This window comes from Gobio gobio (assembly GCF_949357685.1).
Source record: "Gobio gobio genome assembly, chromosome: 20".
Lineage (NCBI taxonomy): Eukaryota > Metazoa > Chordata > Actinopteri > Cypriniformes > Gobionidae > Gobio > Gobio gobio.
The window spans coordinates 33,039,254-33,059,001 of NC_137113.1; the positions used below are offsets into that span (position 1 = coordinate 33,039,254).

General features: G+C 39.0%; 1 protein-coding gene across 4 annotated transcripts in view; it reads left to right on the top strand.

Moving 5' to 3' along the window:
- Window positions 1-18,511, top strand: part of adam11 (ADAM metallopeptidase domain 11) — a 54,454-nt gene extending 35,943 nt beyond the window's left edge. For 2 of the 4 annotated variants that reach the window (XM_079846259.1, XM_079846257.1), the window contains exons 18-27: window positions 35-115; window positions 218-268; window positions 1,512-1,575; window positions 8,701-8,806; window positions 8,937-9,056; window positions 10,082-10,250; window positions 13,674-13,788; window positions 15,891-15,981; window positions 17,166-17,183; window positions 17,885-18,511. In XM_079846259.1, the coding sequence (XP_079702385.1) occupies window positions 35-115; window positions 218-268; window positions 1,512-1,575; window positions 8,701-8,806; window positions 8,937-9,056; window positions 10,082-10,250; window positions 13,674-13,788; window positions 15,891-15,981; window positions 17,166-17,183; window positions 17,885-17,900 (831 nt within the window). In that variant the 3' untranslated portion in view covers window positions 17,901-18,511. Of the gene's footprint in view, window positions 1-34; window positions 116-217; window positions 269-1,511; window positions 1,576-8,700; window positions 8,807-8,936; window positions 9,057-10,081; window positions 10,251-13,673; window positions 13,789-15,890; window positions 15,982-17,165; window positions 17,810-17,884 lie in introns of those variants that run through there. The other 2 variants (XM_079846258.1, XM_079846256.1) reach the window with 2 other exon arrangements.
- The last annotated feature ends 1,237 nt before the right edge of the window (window positions 18,512-19,748 follow it).

The following is a 19,748-nucleotide window of genomic DNA, read 5'->3' on the forward strand; positions in this document are numbered from 1 at the left end:
TATTTAACTCACTGAAAGACTGTGTGTGTTTCAGTATGAGCAGAGAGGAGTGGTCTGCAGGGATGCAGTGAATGACTGTGATGTGCCGGAAACGTGCACTGGTGATTCGAGTAAAGTAATGATACATTTATATATATATTTTTTTAAATAATTACCATCATAATATTACTAATAATGCAAGAAATTTACATGTGCTTCTCATTAATTTCTCAAACAGTGTCCACATAATGTCCACAAACTGGATGGTTACATGTGCAATACTGGACTGGTAAAATACTCTGTTTTTCTATCTAATATTGAACATGTTTCTTACTACAATAGTACAGCACTAAGCATTGTTACTGTATATTTAGCAGACTTATCTTTTAAAACTATTACTGTTACAGTAATACTGTTACATGCACTTTGGTTTAAATTAATTTGAATGAAAAATTTTCAATTATTAAAGGGGCAATTTGCAATTAGTTTTATTGTTCTGGCTGATGTTGGCCAGCTTTTAGTGGTGTGTAGATGCTTAAGTGTTCAGTTTCCGATGTCATTAATTGTAGAAATGTGGTGTTCACACTATGCATTATTCACTATTCATTTATCCCACAAGCAAATCTCTCAAATAACAGAATAATTTCTGACTGGTCGTGTGATGTCAGTATTTCTGCGCCCATGAGCCTACTGTTATTAGATTACTGATATATCTGCAATGATTGTATATGTATTTTATTATTACCATATTATTATTATTATTATTATTATTATTATTATTACATAAAATATATTCTTTGTATAAGGATTTTTAATTATTAATTTCATGCTCCTTTAATTTTTTATGTGACTGTAGTCACAGAGGACTTAATACATGTGTCTGTTTTTAATGTCAGGCTTAGTGTGTGTGTGTGTGTGTGTGTGTGTGTGTGTGTGTGTGTGTGTGTGTGTGTGTGTGTGTGTGTGTGTGTGTGTGTGTGTGTGTGTGTGTGTGTGTGTGTGTGTGTGTGTGTGTGTGTGTGTGTGTGTGTGTGTGTGTGTGTGTGTGTGTGTGTGTGTGTGTGTGTGTGTGTGTGTGTGTGTGTGTGTGTGTGTGTGTGTGTGTGTGTGTGTGTGTGTGTGTGTGTGTGTGTGTGTGTGTGTGTGTGTGTGTGTGTGTGGGGACTGGTAATCATCACGTTATGGGGACAAAATGTCCCCACAAAGATAGCAATATCCGAAATCCTCATCCTTGTGGGGACATTTTTAGGTCCCCATGAGGAAAACATCTTATAAATCAGACTAAGTGATGTTTTTTGAAAATGTAAAATTGCAGAATGTCTCCTGTGAGGGTTAGGTTTAGGGGCAGGGGCAGTGTAGGGGGATAGGATATACGGTATGTACGGTATAAAAACCATTACGCCTATGGAAAGTCCCCATAAAAGATGAAAACACTACATGTGTGTGTGTGTGTGTGTGTGTGTGTGTGTGTGTGTGTGGGTATGCACTGTATGTATACTATAAGCTGATGTACTCTCTTCTGGCTCTCTCAGGGCCGCTGCTATGGGGGCCGCTGTAAGACCAGGGATGCCCAGTGTCAGGCGCTCTGGGGCCACAGTGAGTAACATCATACAGTATATAGTGTTTAAAAACCTCAAAACAAGTAATGAATATTAATTTCAGATGTTGACATTTTTGGTTGTTTTTTGTTAGTATAAATCTATACTGTTTAGATTTGTTTAGAATAGTGTTCGAAATTAAAGGCACAATATGTCATTTTCTCCGCTAGAGGTTGCTTATTCAAAACAAAGGCATAGCTTGATGACACCTTGATTTTGCGGAATCGTGGGAGTTGTTGTCTTCACCTCTATTCGGTGGAAAGGAATCTAATGGGGCTCAGGCAGAAATCATATTCATGGATGAGTTAATGTATTAAAGATTTATTAACGTTACTGTAGTATGAAGCAGGGTGGGGCTAAAAGCCGTTGGAGCGGAATGAGGCCGCTGGAGCGATTGCTAATGAGAGACAAGAGTGACACACAGCTCGAGAGCAGTGGAGCTTTTATTATGCCTCTTACGACCGGTTCCACTTCTTCCGGTCATGTGTATGTGGGGTAACGCAGCGCTGTTTTATCATATTAGATATATTTGAGTGTGTTGAAAGTTATGTTATAATGCTTCTCTGTGTGTTCACTCAGCAGCTACTATGAAACACTTGTTGCACACTGCAGTAAGCGAGATCGATATTAGGCATGGTATTGGTAAAACAAGGTACTCGCAGTAAATCAAGAAAACGAGATTTAAACAATAAGACTAACTGTGTTTAGCTATATAAAAATGATTTGTTTTCTGTCTATGATTGTCTCGAAACAGTTGCTCACCTTTCTATTAAAACACATAATATATTAAAGTGTCTATGGTATTTCCATGGTTTCTACAAAATAAAACCAGAAATCGAGAGTAATGCGGGTATGATGTCATTGATAGGCGACGCACGGACAGGGTCCGTGTCCTGGTTAAAATGGCATATTTTTCTGGATTTAAGCATTCTTGGAAACATTTGGGATAATGTAAGTACACAAGTCAACAAAATATATAACATTGTTCTAGTGGTTTTTAGATATATTCTAATCCAGAAATCTTACATATTGTGCCTTTAAATCTCCAGTTTTGAATTGTACATGTTTCAAGTAATGCTTCGTCTGGAATTAAAAAATAATGCTAAAATGACCAAACTGTTTCATCAATTTGTGCACTTATGACAGTAGTTATTTCGTATAACTTTTTATGAAGACTGTTCCTGCACTTGTCTGGTGACTTTCTGCACAACACTCCATTTAATGATGGAGTGTTGACAGCTTTGGAGCTGTGAAGGTAAAACTTTCAAAGATCAAAGTGCACAACAAATGGAGTTCCCATTCAGTCGGTCACTTCCGATTCCACGTCGGAGACCGACAAATAGGAATCTCGCTAGAGAGCCAGTCTACATTGAGTGTAACTAAACGAGCCAATGCACATTGGCTTGCAATAATTGTACCAACTGCTCTGGCCATGCAGCGTGGGTATAAATGAAACCAGCTTTTCCCTTCGAAGCCGAGTGGTGTATGGTTTGTCCTGAAATCACTCTCTACAAATCGGTGAAACTAACTGAGCTTGCCTTTTGGAAGTGGACCTCCTCAGTCGGTGTTGATGTGACAGCACAGCAGTGGGGTCACGTGATGTTTGTACTGTCTCTCTGTGTTGTAAGAGCAATCACAAAGGCTGTTCTCACAGGTGGTCTTTCGGTGCGCTGGTGGAGAGCGCTAAAATGCCGCTTTGATGGCTGGTAAGAGAGCGGTTTCATTAGAGAGAGCACGCACATCAGGATGCAATACTTCCCTGTCTGTGACTCCACGGCCGTTCCCCTGCGTGCTTCAGCACCAAGGAGAGCAGTCCTTCTAAAAGAGCATGCACAGCTAGAGCTTGCGTCTTTTTCAAGATGACATTTTATCTGTGTGTTTCTGGATGTGGTAGTTACCTGGTGCCGAGGAATGGTCCGATATCTGGGTGCTGAACTCGCTGAATCAGCGTTCGTGGATGAGTCATGCACCCATTGCGGGAAGATGGCCATCCCTGAATTGTGGCCGATGAGCTCTCACAAGCTGCACTCCCGGGAGAGTGGTGACTCCACCCCCAGCTGATCTGGAGACAGTTCAGAGAGGCGCGGGTAAATGGTAAATGAACTGCATTTACAGTATATAGCACTTTCAACAGACCCATGGCCATCCAAAGCGCTGTACATATTGCCTCACATTCACCCATTCAGACACCGACGGTGGTGTCAGCCATGCAAGGCGCCATCCAGCTCGTCGGGAGCTGCTGGGGTTAGGTGTCTTGCTCATGGACACCTCGACACTTGGTCAGGTGGAACCGGGGATTGAACCACCAACCTTCCGGTTTGTATACAACCCACATGAACCACTGAGCCACTGTTGTCTTCACCTCTATTCGGTGGAAAGGAATCTGATGGGGCTCAGGCAGAAATCATATTCATGGAGGAGTTAATGTATTAAAGATTTATTAACGTTACTGTAGTATGAAGCAGGGTGGGGCTAAAAGCCGTTGGAGCAGAATGAGGCCGCTGGAGCGATTGCTAATGAGAGACAAGAGTGACACACAGCTCGAGAGCAGTGGAGCTTTTATTATGCCTCTTACGACCGGTTCCACTTCTTCCGGTCATGTGTATGTGGGGTAACGCAGCGCTGTTTTATCATATTATACATATTTGGGCCCCCGTGTTGTTAACCTGTTTGCCTCTCCAGAAACATCCCACTGTCAGTTGTTTTATTCGCTGACCAAGGGGAAACTCGGCACGGATGCATTGGCACACAGCTGGCCTGTGCAAATATGCATTTCCCCCAGTAAGCCTATTTGCACAGACCCTGTGCAAAGACAGGGAGGACGAGGAACAGGTCTTGCTAGTTGCGCTGTACTGGCCCAACCGGACCTGGTTCTCAGAACTGATGCACCATGTGACATCCCCTCCTTGGCAGATTCCTCTGAGGAAGGACCTTCTTACTCAGAGACGGGGCACCCTATGGAAACTCCATGTCTGGTCCCTGGACGGGATGCAGAGGTTCTAGGTGACTTACCCCAAGAGGTAGTTAATACCATCACTTTGGCATGAGTACCGTCTATGAGACAGACTTATGCCTTCAAGTGGAACCTGTTCTTCGAGTGGTGTTCTGTCGTCGAGAAGACCCCCGAAGATGTTCGACCACACTGTTTATTCTGCTGCAATATCCGCTTATCATGACCCTGTGGAAGGTAAGTCGGTTGGCAAGTCAGGTTCCATAAGGGACGAGACGGTTAAATCCTCCCCGACCTCCCTCTATACCAGTGGTCTTCACTATTTTTTTCAGGAGAGCCACACTGATAGGACAAAATCAATAGGAGAGCGACTTTAACTGCAAAGTTTTAAAAGTTACATCCAGTCATAAATAGCATGTCTGCTTATCAGCCTGTCATCCCTGAACATACAATATGCTATGCAATAAAAACAAAATGTTGATAGATAGTGGGTAAGCATAATATATCTTTAATGTAAACTTTCTTTTAGTGCTGTTTTAAACTAGATTATTCACACATTTTTCTGTTTAAAACACGTTTTTAATATATTTTATAATGTAATAATTTCACAGTAAATCACCAAATGAATGTAGAAAAAACAAAGACAGTATATTTTAAATATTTTTTCAATTGTATCTTTTTATTAATTTAGGCCAATACTAATACTGATACTGATGTCTCTATGAAATAGACCCTCCTCCATTTTAAACATTAATTATAGTCATTCAACATGAGTGTAATTGAAGGCTTTTGAACACTTATTAGGCTTAAAACTTCATTAGTAGTGCTGCTGTGACTTTAAGATATGCTGCTGTCGAACATGACATGGATCTGGCGCGCTGTCACACGCGTCCCATTCCCTCACAACTCTTAAGTTCATTTAAGACGTTATTTAACTAATTTAAAACAGTTCTTCTGAGGATACTCCAAAAAAAAAATTCTGTGTGTTATAGTTTGTTCAAGAGCGAAAGAGAACTGGATTCTGGCGCTGTCTGTGCTCATGCTGGCACGTAACCCACACCACTCAACCTAGCTGACAATGCATATCATATGTACGTAAAAAGTCATTTTGGCGTATAAATTGCACGATAAATACAAATTGTGTTATAGATACGCATTTCATGAGAACGTGTTGATCTATAAGTGCACATTCACCGTTAAAAGCTGGAAAAACAGTAAAAACTGCCAACTCCGCAGTGAGTCATGGGCGTAAGGGCAGAGCAAATTTAAATATCCTTTCTAGTCTGTATTTCCATCTTGTAATGCCGCTGTTTTGGGGGGGGGGGTTATATAATTTATTTGTAATAGAGCAGACACTTTGAGTTTTTAATGGGTTATGTTAAAGCTCTGCTTGTTTTTATGAAATATATGTATTGACTGCATGATCATTTCACCGTATTATGTACTGCCATGCGAGCCACAGATTAAGCTGGTGCGAGCCGCATGAGTAACACTGCTCTATACCCTCTTGGGATCTTGCTCTGGTGCTCTGAGCACTTTAGAGTGCCCTTATTTGAGCCTCTGCAGCCGGCAGAGTTAAAGATTCTGTCTATGAAGACTTTGCTGCTGGCTGACACTGGCCTCCATCAAGAGGGTGGGGGACCTGCAGGCATTTTCGACAAATCGTGCCTAGAGTTTGGGCCGGGTAAGACCCACGTGATACTGAGACACATGGCCTGGTTATGTGCCCAAGGTTCCTAACACTCCCTTCAGGGACCAGGTGGTGGACCTGCAAGCGCTGCCCCCAGAGGAGGCAGACCCAGCCCTGGCTTTGCTCTGTCCCGCCCGTGCTCTGCGACTGTAAGTGGATAGAAAACAAAGCTTCAGGACCTAATATCAGCTTTTTGTCTGTCACGGAGGCCAGCAGAAGGGAAAGGCTGTCTACAAGCAGAGGATAGCCCACTGGATAGTGGATGCCATCGCCTTGGCTTACGAAGCACAAGGTGTGCCCTACACTCTACTAGAAGTGTTGCATCCTCCTGGGCGCTGGCACGTGGAGCCTCGCTGTCAGATATCTGTAGAGCTGCGGACTGGGCGACACCCAACATGTTCGCTAGATTCTATAGCCTTCATGAATAGCTGGTTTCTCACCTCAAACAGGTAGAAGCATTGAGAGGCCCAGGCTATTGTTGGCTTGCTGCACCCTGAACTGTGGCACTTATATTCTCCAGAAGCAAACTTTGTTGGGTCCTCCATCACCTTCAGCCTATTCCTGCTGAATCCTTGAGAACCGGTATTAAGCTGGGTATGTAGGAGTGACCCTGCGGGGATCCCGTATATTTTTTCATGGTTGCTCCTAAACGGAAGCCTGTGTCAGTAGGGCCGGAGATCCCTTTTTGCATTGTGAGTAAACGGCTCAGCATTTATACCCAGTTATACATAACTCCTTCGGGGGACGATGTGGGTTCCGGAGTGTTCCTTCCTACTAGAAGGCACGCTTTCCCAGTGTTATCCAATAAGTCATTGAGCGGGTCATGCGGAACAGCACTGATAGACTTCTCTGTGTGAGCCCCGTCTCATCAGGTAAGAGGGCTCAAGAGGCTCACACAGGAAACAGGAATGGGAACGTCTCAGTTACATATGTAACCCTCGTTCCCTGAAGAGGTGCCAGTTCACCTACTCAGCTCCTCAGCGGAAAACTGGTTTGATGCCATCACCTGCAGCTCATTTATACCTGCGCTGCGTGGCAAGAGCAGCTGGTGCAATTATTGCATGGCAATGTGCATTAGCTCGTTTAGTTACACTCAAATTAGATGGACTCATTCTAGCGAGATTCCTATTCGTAGGTCTCCATGACGTCTCTGTACATGGCGTCATACGGCATCATATGTAACCCTCTGGAACGAGGGTTACGTATGTAACCGAAATGTTACTGTCAGTTAAACAGTTTAAAGAAGAGCTGGGGTGGAGGTGGGTTGCAAAGCAGCGTGCAGCAGAAGCAGCAGCCGAGCAGGCAGATTGAACTGAAATTACGCTTAAGTAAGGCGCCCTGTTTGAGAGTTGCCAATTGAGTGCATAGGAATCGGATCAGCTGATATGGGCGGGGTTGGAATTTTTCCAATCAGCTGATAGCGAAGCTTGACTACATGGCCTACCTGAACTAACGCAGAATGCTTGATTTAGTAAGGTAATTGTTGTGTTGTTTAACTTTTGGTATTGGGTAGGATTAAAGGGTATAGAATATAGTCATGCAGAATAAAGCATTAAAGGAGTAGTTCACCTTCAAAATTCAAAAACTCACCCTCAAGCCATCCTAGGTGTAATGACTTTCTTCTTTCTGATGAACACAATCGGAATTATATTAATAGATATCCTGACGCTTCCAGAAAGTGTAACGTCTCTCGCATTTCAAAACGCTTGCGCTACATGCTAGTCATACATCGCGCCAGTTATGCTTTTTTCGTAAGTTGAATACGGAAGGCGGTCTGGCAGAAGCTAGATATTTTACTTTATAAAGTTTTAAATATGGATATTTTTCTTAAAAAACCCAATGAAAGAGGGTTTCTTACAAAACCTAATGATTGATTTGCTTCAGAAGGCATTTACTGTTTATTATGGATGAATGTGCTGTTTTGAGCTTCAAACTCAGTGGACTCATCACTGCCATTATAATGCTTGGAAGCGTCAGGATATTTATTAATATAACTCTGATTGTGTTCTTCAGAAAGAAGAAAGTCATTTACACCTAGGATGGCTCGAGGGTGAGTTAAACATGGGATTATTTTCATTTTAAAGTGACCTACTCCTTTAATATGTGCTTTATAAATACTAATAAACAGCCAATGTGCAAGCTAATAAGAAACTAGTTAAAAGTGAGAATTGTTCCCCATTCTAAAGTGTTAACCCCCACCAAATTGTAACAATCAAAACAATGAAATATCTATGAATAATTAACTTCATACAAATCACACTATTATTTTGTAAGTAATTTAGAGAAAAATGGAAACTTTTCTCCCAAACCACAGTGTTTTCTTCCAAAAATGCTGTATTTCAACCACATGCAGCACAATTATTTATGAATACATACCGTCATTATAATAAATCAAGGCCTATGAGAATCATGTACACCTCACTTTTTTAATTCTAATTCTAATTTAGTGAAATTGCATATGCACAATGCTTGTGTGCCATTAGATGCAGCAGATCGCATGTGTTATGAGAAGCTGAACATTGAGGGTACGGAGCGTGGCAACTGCGGTCAGGACAGCAGCTCGCGCAGCTGGATTCAGTGCAATAAACAGTGAGTAACAACCAGAACACAGCTTCATAACCATTTCAGTGACATCATTGTTTCTCTCTTTGCTGGAACGATCCTTCTTTTTCCTCTTTATTTGTCTCTCACTGTTATTTCTGTCTGTGTTCTTTCACAGGGATGTGTTGTGCGGATTTTTATTGTGCACTAATGTCACAGTGAAACCACGGTATGGAGACTTAAATGGAGAAATCACAAGTCTCACCATCTACCATCAGAACAAGTACCTGGATTGTCGGTAAATACATATATTTGCCTCCTGGGTATAATTAATTGATTTTAAGCATGTTCAGATATTTTTACAGGATACTGTTTAGGGTAAATTTAGGACTACCCAAATACTTTTTTGGTCTTTGGCCGCTACAGTCTTTCACATTTTTAAGTAAAAAAAAAAAAATTAGTTTAAGTAAATAACCTGATCCCGGTAGAAAATGTAAAAATTTTACAAAATTGTGATTTTGTATGAATTTGTATGTGTTTTGTACATAAACGTATGATTTTTAGAAAGGTCCACACCTAAAATTAACCATCAGTGAAGCATAAGCAAATTTTACAAAAATGTATGGATGAGATTGTACGAATTGCCAAAGCAATAAATGTATTATCCGATTGGAAGATTTGCATAAACTACGATGGAAACACATTTACTGAATAAATCCCTCGATGCACAACAAAAAAACAGTGGACCAATTTTATTGAACAGCATCTCAAATGTTTGTTTAATGATTCTGAAATGCCTGAGCCAAAGTCTGTCATCAGAATGATTTGGTATTATGACCTCCCAGAACTGTCTCACATTCCATTTCCAAACACCAACATCCGAACGCAAGATAGCATGACAGCGTTTATTGCATTTCGTCTGCACGCTCTGAGCCGCTAGTAATTTATGATGGAAGAAAAAAGAGCCACAGTTTCTTCTCCGATTGCAGCAACTTCCATTTTTATTGCAGATATTTTGCGCCAATTTCCTTGGAAGTAACGTATTTGTTCTCTTGAACACATGGGATGGAAATGGTGCTTTATTCACAAATGTTTTATGCGATATTCAATTTTGGATTGAAACACAGCTACCGATCCTCTCCAGAGTCTTCAGCACTGCTGATTCACTGCACTGAATGTCACTGTTGACAAGTTGTTGCCTGACTTATGGAACGCAAGGTTCCACCGAAAATGGCAAACGTTTGTGTCAAGAGGTTGTGCTCAAAGTAACCTTTGCAGCGTGTGTTTGTGTGTAATCCTGAACTGTTGTTTGTGTGTGTTCAGTGGGGGTCATGCAGTGCTAGAGGATGGCACTGATCTCGGGTATGTAGAGGACGGCACACCATGTGGTCCTAATATGATGTGCCTGGACCATCGCTGTCTGCCTGTCACCACCTTCAACCTGTCATCCTGTCCCGGTTCATCCTTCCCTCAAGTGTGCTCTGATCATGGGGTGAGCTGCTCATCTTTAACAAATCTAACATCACTGTCACACACTATCTGTTTTGCTGTTTTTTTAAATGAGATGCAGTGACCCAGCACTGTTACAATTGCCATAGGCAGGTACATTTGACAAAAGGGTAGATTCATTCTTAAAGGGATTGTTTACTCACTCTCATGTCATTCCAAACCCATGTTATACCCACCCACCCTCAAAAAGTCTTTCTTTTTTTCTATCCATTGAAAGTCTATGTAATCAACATTTATTTTCAGGCTTAAAAAAGTACATAAAGACAACATAAACCTGTGTGCTTGACGTGAGAATCAGTGAGGTTTGAAATAACTGAAATCATTTGGCGTAGTGATATGGAACTGTTATGTGGTCAAGACCTGCCTGGAACTACTTTTGCTGTGCAATTTCACACCTTTAGAATGTTCGTCAGATTCAAGCATTCAACAGCCCCGTAGTATAAGCTCTATTTATGCATGTTGATCAATTTTTATATTTGAATAAACACGGAATTAAATATGGTCATCATATAAAGCAATTGTGTCTATTGATTAAACCACTTGATGCATATGGATTACTTTTACAATGTCTTCATGAACTTGTACTTTCAATGGATGGACAACAATTATGAGAGATATTGAAAATATCTTCCTTCGTGTTCCTAAGCTGAACAAAAGTCTTATGGGTTTGGAATGACACGATAGTGAGTAAATAATTTATATTTTGGATGAACTATCCCTTTATGCTTTAATAACTAATATTGTGGTAAAACAGAAGAGAGTGAAAAGAGAGATGGGATGTATTCATCCACCATTGACCTATACATACAGTATGATACTGCTAATCAGAGAATATTAACAGTATTATATTAACACCATATAGAAGAAAATAAACACCCACTACTCTTGCCTTGTTATTTCCTGAGCTTCTTCCCTGTTATTCTCCTGCATCTTCTTGTGGAATTTACTATTAAAGACGATCTTTTGTGACCATGCGCTTACTACAGCCTACACAGCGCCTGACAATAATGGCCTTGGACCAAAATACCTGGCAGATATTTTTTATTTTCCTTTCATTTTAACTAATCTATTTGTTTTTATGTAATGCACTTTGAATTGAATTTTGAAATGTGCCTTGCCTTGTCTGTGAGCTGCTTTTCAGTCAAACCCATTGAATATTTTCTATCCCTAATATTGTACTTGTGCCAAGTCAAATCATTGCCTTGAGTGACTTACAGGAATGTACTGTGTTGCCCTGGGACAGTTCTATCAACCTCAGATTCAATTTCAACTGAAAAACATGTGGTTACAAGAGAGGTTCTACCACTCTACAATGCAAGCTATTACATGCATGCAGCATAACAAATTTGTTAGTTTATCTGCTGTAGCCCAAAATAAAATATTATGAATATATACAGAATATATACAATCTCTGAAAATGTGATAAAATTATCTAAATAAGAGGGATCATCCAAAATGTATGTTTTTTTTTTATTTAGTACTGTCCTGAATACAATATTTTAAATAAAAGATGTTTACTTACAGTCCACAAGACAAAAAAAGCTGAATTTATAAAATGTCGTTACCTGGATGATCCACGGCTGTTTTTTTTTGTTGTTTTTTTTTTTTGATGGTTGTTCATGTCCCTTGTTTGTCCTGAACAGTTCAACTGCCCAATGTTCTTCAGAAAAATCCCTCAGGTCATGCAAATTTGTTCAGCATTTTTTGCATATTTGAACCATTTCCAGAAGTGTATGATTTTTAGATCCATCTTTTCACATAGGACAATTGAGAGACTCAAACACAACTATTAAAAAATCATTCACTGATGCTCCAGAAGGAAACATGTTGCATTAAGAACCGGGGCGTGAAAGGTGTGAGCCCCTGAAGGTGTGCTGTAGTATCTGGCACCAGCAGATCCTTTAATTCCTGTAAATTGCGAGGTGTTCGAAACATCCCACAGATGCTCGATTGGATTGAGATCTGGGGAATTTGCAGGCCAAGTCAACACCTCAAACTTGTTGCTGTGCTCCTCAAACCATTCCTGACCATTTTGGCTTTGTGGCAGGGTGCATTATCCTGCTGAAAGAGACCACAGCCACCAGGGAATACCGTTTCCAGGAAAGGGAGTACATGGTCTGCAACAATGCTTAGGTAGGTGGTACGTGTCAAATTAACATCCACATGGGTGACACGACCCAAGGTTTCCCAGCAGAACATTACCCAAAGCATCACATTGCCTCCGCCGGCTTGCCTTCTTCCCAAAGTGCATCCTGAATCCTGATGCCATGTGTTCCCCAGGACGCGCACGCACCTGGCCATCCACGTGATGTAAAAGAAAACATGATTCATCAGACCAGGCCACCTTCTTCCATTGCTTCGTGGTCCATTTCTGATGCTCTCGTGCCCACTGTAGTTGCTTTCGGCGGTGGACAGGGGTCAGCATGGGCACCCTGACTGGTCTGCGGCTATGCAGCCCCATACACAACAAACTGCGATGCACTGTGTATTCTGACACCTTTCTATCAGAACCAGCATTAACTTCTTGAGCACTTTGAGCTACAGTAGTTTGATCGGACCACACGGGCCAGCCTTCACTCACCACGTGCATCAATGAGTCTTGGCCGCCCATAACCCTGTCGCCGGTTCACCACTGTTCCTTCCTTGGACCACTTTTGATAGATACTGACCACTGCAGACTGGGAACACCCCACAAGAGCTGCAGTTTTGGACCCAGTCGTCTAGCCATCACAATTTAGCCCTTGTTAAACTCGCTCAAATAAAATAAATAAATAATAATCATTTTTAAAAAGTTTGATTTTTAAAAAAAATTATGATTATGATGTGCACACACATGGAAAATATAAGGATGTAAGAAAAGCATTTCTTTTTACTTTGTTTATGCCATGTCATGTCAAGTCAAATTTATTTGTATAGCACTTTTGTCAATACACATCGTTTCAAAAGCAGCTTTACAGAAATTCATACTGATATGTCTATAATGCCTTATTGCTTTACCATAGAGCAAGTTTTAGTTCTGGGTGATATGATGATACAGGTGATCCTCCGGATTTTAGATCTAACTATATTCACGCAGGGACAATTAAGCGATTTAGACAATGGTTGGTTTTGTTGTAAGCGAGAGTAAACAGTTCTCAGAAAACATCAAAGTGGAAAATAGCCGGTTGTCAAAAAGTCTGATTGTAACATTTTCCACATGTAATTAGCAATCACTTAAGTGACCCTGATGTCTACCCTGATCACCATGTGACATAAAGTAACAAAATTGTAATTCATCCTTAATTCACATTGTAACTTTGACTGCTAGTACAGATAGTTTTGCTATAATGTAATAATGTGAGCCAAGTTATATATTTTTTTCCAGCTTTTGGCTTATCTAGATATTTTCTGCCTCTCTCCTTTTCAGACGTGCAGTAATGAGGTGAAGTGTATCTGTGACTCCGACTACACTGGGAAGGACTGCAGTGTGTATGACCCCATTCCAGACCCCCAACCTCTAGATGGTCCTGAGAAGTACAAAGGTTCACAACACATTCAGTCACTCTTTCACACATTTAGTGTTTGGAATGTAGTACTACATGTTTAGTGTTTACCCAGTCTAGGTTGTCCTTGTTGTGAATGCTGAGGGGAGTGTGGTCCAGGTGAGGACGGGGTTCAAATGACACTTTAAACAGACAAAGCTTCATTAACTAGAGATGAGCTTCATCACCAGCCATGTGTAAAGGGGGTGGTGCTGAACCGAGTGGAGGCATCCGTTATGTCGCACTGTGTAAAAATATTGTGAGAGCCACTAACTTTATTTTTTATTCAGGTGGACATGCAGCGCTCAGAACCATGTAAGGAAAAATTTGAATATGCAGAAACAAAAAAAGATACTGTACTTGGGGTTGGACACAGGTGTAAATAGAGCGTATACTTTATTGTATGAAAAATTGGGACTTTTCTCTAATCAAAGCGTAGGATTGATTGAAAAATGAATATGACAGGAAGGGGCCAGTCATCATAAGATCAGAAATAAATATTTACCAGCATGGGGAGAACTTGCAAACTCAACACAGAAAGGCCTCCCAGGACTCAAACATGGGACTTTCTGGCTGTTAAGCAAACTGACGCATTTGACAGACGCTTTTATCCCAAACGACTTACATTGCATTCAAGATCCATTCAAAATAAATGTTATCAGTTCATGGCATGCATTTCCTGGGAATCAAACCCATGACCTTGCCATCAGCGCCATGCTTTATTCTTTGGGATACAGGAATGCTACCTACTGAACCACCAAGCCATTATGGTTATATGGTTTTAAACAGAAAAAAAAGCACACAATGGCACACATTGCCTCCAAAATATAAAAATGTATTGACAGACTCATGTTTCGAGCACACAGGATATTCATCAGACCATCAGATGTCACCTTTGTGAGAGTATGTCAATACATTTCTATATTTTTGTCCGAGCACTCACTTTGAGCAATCTGCCTGTGATGTGCTTGCTTTTGTTATGTTGGCTATATGATTTTTTAAGAGAGAGAGAGAGAGAGAGAGAGAGAGAGAGAGAGAGAGAGAGAGAGAATTGTACTTTGAATTGAACTGTACAGTTTGTAATAAAAAAAAGTATCCTAAACACATTTGGAAACTATAATCTCCAACTATATATAGCCCTAATATAAAATATTTAATGTAAGATAACAGTAATACATATATATTATTATTATAAATATACCATGACCCTACAGAGGATAAGCAGTTTGGAGAATGGAAGGATGGATAAATATATACATACATATGGATAAATATACAGTATATATCTGCTGAAAAAGTAAAAAAAAAAAAAAACGTTATAAAACTGTGCAAATCGAATACCTTTATAAACCTATTTCAGACACGTTATTTACAATTAAATGAAAATGTGTTATGGATGAACATCATGACTTTGGGAGGAGCTTGTCCATCTAATGAATCAGCCAATCATGCTTCAAGGGTATATAAGCAGTAATTCAACCTACCATCCTCCAATGGCATTTCTCCAGATTTGATCTCAATTCAACATCGAATCTTTAGTAATGGACAGCACGCCATATCTATTTATCCCTTTTGCTCACGAATGAACTTGCGAAAATAAAAATTTATATTAAACGGAGTTAGTTAAAGAGAACTTTTTTAGACCCACTTAAAGGGAAAGTAAACCCAAAAATGAAAAATCAGTCATCTTTTAGTTGTATTAAACCTGTATTCATTTCTTTCTTCTGCTGAACACAAAAGGAGATATTTTAAATGATATGGGTAACCAAACAGTTGATGGGCCCCACTGACTTCCATTGTATGGAAAAGTGAGATAATTGAAACATTGATTGTGTTTGAGAGGAGGTTCTTCATAGCCAAAAAAAAAACAAAAACAATAACAAAACCAAATGTTACCACAAGATGTCACTCCTACAGAGAGCATGAAGCTAAAAGTAATCAATACAGGAAACAGGAAGGTGGAAGATATAAACTAAACGTAAAAATGAAAGCACATGGCAAAATAAAAGTCATGAATAAAAATTAAAAAAATAAACTTAGAATATATAACTGAAACCCACGTGACAGATATGTCTTTATTCCCGTTCCCTGTCTGTCCACAGGTCCGAGTGGTACAAACATCATCATTGGCTCCATAGCAGGAGCGATACTGCTGGCAGCTATAGTACTGGGAGGAACAGGCTGGGGCTTCAAGTAAGGCATCCACAATTACTGCATTAAAAGAAAATATGTTCAAGCAGCATTTTTCTCTTTCAATATAAAAATATTGAAATATTTGCCAGATATTTTTTGCTTTATTAACATATGGCTTTAAAGAAATGGAAGGTATGTTGTGTGATTGTTATGTTAACCAGGTAAGTCAGTTGAGAACTAGTTCTCATTTACAATGATGACCTGGTTTGTCCTATTATGTATAATAGGCTTCAATAAATAATGTAAAGGGGTCATAGGATGCTTTTAATGTTTTACCTTCCCTTTAGTGTGTAATGTATCTGTTTATGCATTTATAAGAAGTTACAAAGCTCATAGTCTCCCTAAAAAGGATTGAACACTGATCCAGGCCTGCCTAAAACACCTCGGTTAAAGTCCAGATATTACTTCCGGGAATGTAAAGCATAAAGCAAAAGAAGGTGAGGTTTCAGTGAACTGTAATGTTTCTCCATGTCGTCAAGATTTTTTAACTGTGTGTTTATAATTGCTTAAAGCATTGAAACCTGATACTCATGATTATGGTAAGGGACGTTACATTTTCGACACTTAAAGGGATAGTTCACCCAAAAATTCTGTCATTTACTCTCCCTAAAGTTGTTCCAAACCCGTATGACTTTCTTTCTTCTGCTGAACACAAATATATATTTGAAGATTATGGTTAACCAAACAGTTGATGGGCCCCATTGACTTCCATAGTAGGAAAAAATACTTTGGAAGTCAATGGGGACCATCAACTGTTTGGTTACTGATATTCTTTCAAATATCTTCTTTTGTGTTCCGCAGAAGAAAGAAATTCAGACAGGTTTAGAACAACTTCAGTAAGAGTAAATTATGACAGAATTTTCATTTTTGGGTGAACTATCCCTTTAAGGTTTTTGGCCAATCACAATGCACTGGGTCAGCTGGACAATCAGAGCACTGTAGTTTTCAGAAGGAGGGACTTTTGTAGAAATTTTAGACTGAGAATAGAGGTATTGCAAAAGTATTTGAACATTAAAACATATGAACCTATTCTATTAATTGCCTCATATGACCCCTTTCATTATCTTGACTGCTTAGTTTATGGTAAATGCAGCAGTGTTTAATGTGACAGTTTCTTTTCTTTTTTATTATTTAATTTGACAAATACAGTCTTATTCTCTTTCTGCTTTTTTTCTTGACTACAGAAATATCAGAAGAGGAAGGTATGATCCCGCCCAACAAGACATGTGATGTCATACACCCAGTCCACCTAGCATATATTACACCAGCTGTTTTCACATCTTAGTCTGTCCATTTAATGAATTAAATTAATAATTTGATACAGCGCACTTACGTTTTTATGTGGTACTTATATTTTAAAATGACTAGTATGTGATTACAGCTGTAATTAATTTCTGTAATTACCTCTATAATTACATTTTTGTCCCTAACCTTACCCGCATTCCACCTCAATAGCAGCAAAATTATATGCAACACAAGAACACAATAAGTTGTTGTTCTTAACAATAATATTTTATATAAATACATAGCAACTAAAGACACCTAATGTTAAGTGTGACCAAAAATGTTTGCAATGCATTTATTACAGATTAATTTCAATACACCAGTCAATACACATCACATTTATTCACAAACTCCAGTTAGTAGTTATGATGCAGACCTCATTGGATTATCAATACAGAAACAATCCCGTAACCTCATAAAACATATTTTATTGAGCTATGAATAATAATTGCCATTTCAATCATATAATTGCTTCAGTAACTTCTTAATTTGAAGCTACTCGTGTGGGCTTGATTTTGGGGGCAAATAAAGAATATAAACTACAATACACAGTGAATTGTATGATTTAACATATTCTTTCTCTTCCTACATTTTCCTTCTTTCTGTGTCTATTCTTCAGATCTGGAGGGGGATAAAGCATGTCATCTGCTCTCCTGTGCTTCTCCACTGTGTTCTTTAAACTTTGAGGGAAACAGAAGAAACTACCAATGTCTTCCACTCTCTCACCAAACTCCAGTGTTATTCCCTCCTGTCTCTCCTACTTCCTGTTACTGCCTGTCACCTGTTGCCTCGAAACACTCCAGTACATCCCATGGTAACATTTTTAAACTGATTTCAGCTTTGAAGATGTTAGTTCTTAGTAATCAGTTTTGGTCTTTTAAACCTAGCACAGAAAATGAAAAAAGTCATAATTTACTCACCCTCATGTTGTTTAAAACCCATATGACTCTCTTTCGTTCTTTCTTTCTTTCTTTCTTTCGCGGAGCACAAAATGAGATGTTGAGCAGAAAGTTCACATTGTTGAGTTCCGGAAAAGGACCAAAAAGCACCATAAAGATTGTGTGTGTGCTATATGCAGATATATTACTGCATATTCAAACATGGCACCTTGAGACGCATCACTTCAGGTAAATAGTCAGAATTGTCAGGTCCTTATTTTTTCCAAAAAAACTAAATTTATTCTTAAAATGATTTTACTATTTATTTAGTGGTCCTAATCAGAGAGCTGAAACATTAATAATAAATTAAAAAAAAACACCAAGATCACTCAAGTACCCTTTGTTCCATGCAGATAGACAGATTCTTCCCCAAACATTTTGGAGAAAATCTCTCAGAATATTTATGGATTTCCCTGTAGAAAGTATCTCTTGCAATGGAATGTCTGCTAGCATTCCATGTTTACCCTCATACTAGTCTGATATCAATAATCTGCTGCTTTTACTATCATCCATAATAGTTAAAAACATGCATAACCATATGAATGTACTTTTATGTAACAAAAATAAGGCATTGCTTGTATGAGTTTAATGTAGTTTATACTTTTCATAAGCACATAGCTGAGTGAGGCAAGACCAGATAATTTAAGTAAAATATGTATTATGTATAATTTGTAAATCTTATAAGATGAACACCGTTTGAATGCACTGAGCTGAGGATACATACGTATGTATATAATGTATATGACGGCACTATTTGCCCTTTGACTGTAAAAATAACACTGTCAGATATAAGCACAAATACATTCTGGGGGTCGAGAATGAAGACAACGTTGACACTGATATATTGTATACAGTCGTCACTAATGGGCAAAACCACTTACAAAACCACAAAAGTTACATTTCCAATCATTTTTGTTACAACAATCTTGTCCACTATATAATATAAAGGTGCACTAAGTGACTTTCTGTTCTGCTGGCTGATGATCCTATCAGTGTGGATCAAGGTTATCATCATTGTACATTTTAAAATTATTTACTATATTTTAATAATAAAAAATAGTTTGTTACTTGTAGTTTTGATAGTTTATACTAGATGATATTGTATTTTTAGTTTAGTTTTTTTATTTTATGGACATACAGTACTTCTGTTTCAAACTTTCAGAAGCAAGACTTTAGGGGAAAGAAGCATTTGTATTTACAATAAGTAATACAAAACAACATATCAGCTCCATACTGCTTATTGATTCTCATGCACAGCCAGCAGAAAACAAGACACCCAGTAAGGCGGCAGTTGACTGGGTCATTTCTACTCTGTTGTACATTTTCATGTCGCCATTATATATGTAATGAAATATCTAACTGGATATTGCATTCGTTTTCTTTGATCATTTTCAATCCTGTTAGACCTTATAATATCACATTAATGAACAAAATCCAGTTCTTAAAGGCAGGGTAGGCGATTTTTTTCCATAAAACACTTATTTGTTATTCTGGTTGAAACTCTCTTCACATCCTGATTGCAATCAATAATAGAAGTGGTCAAAA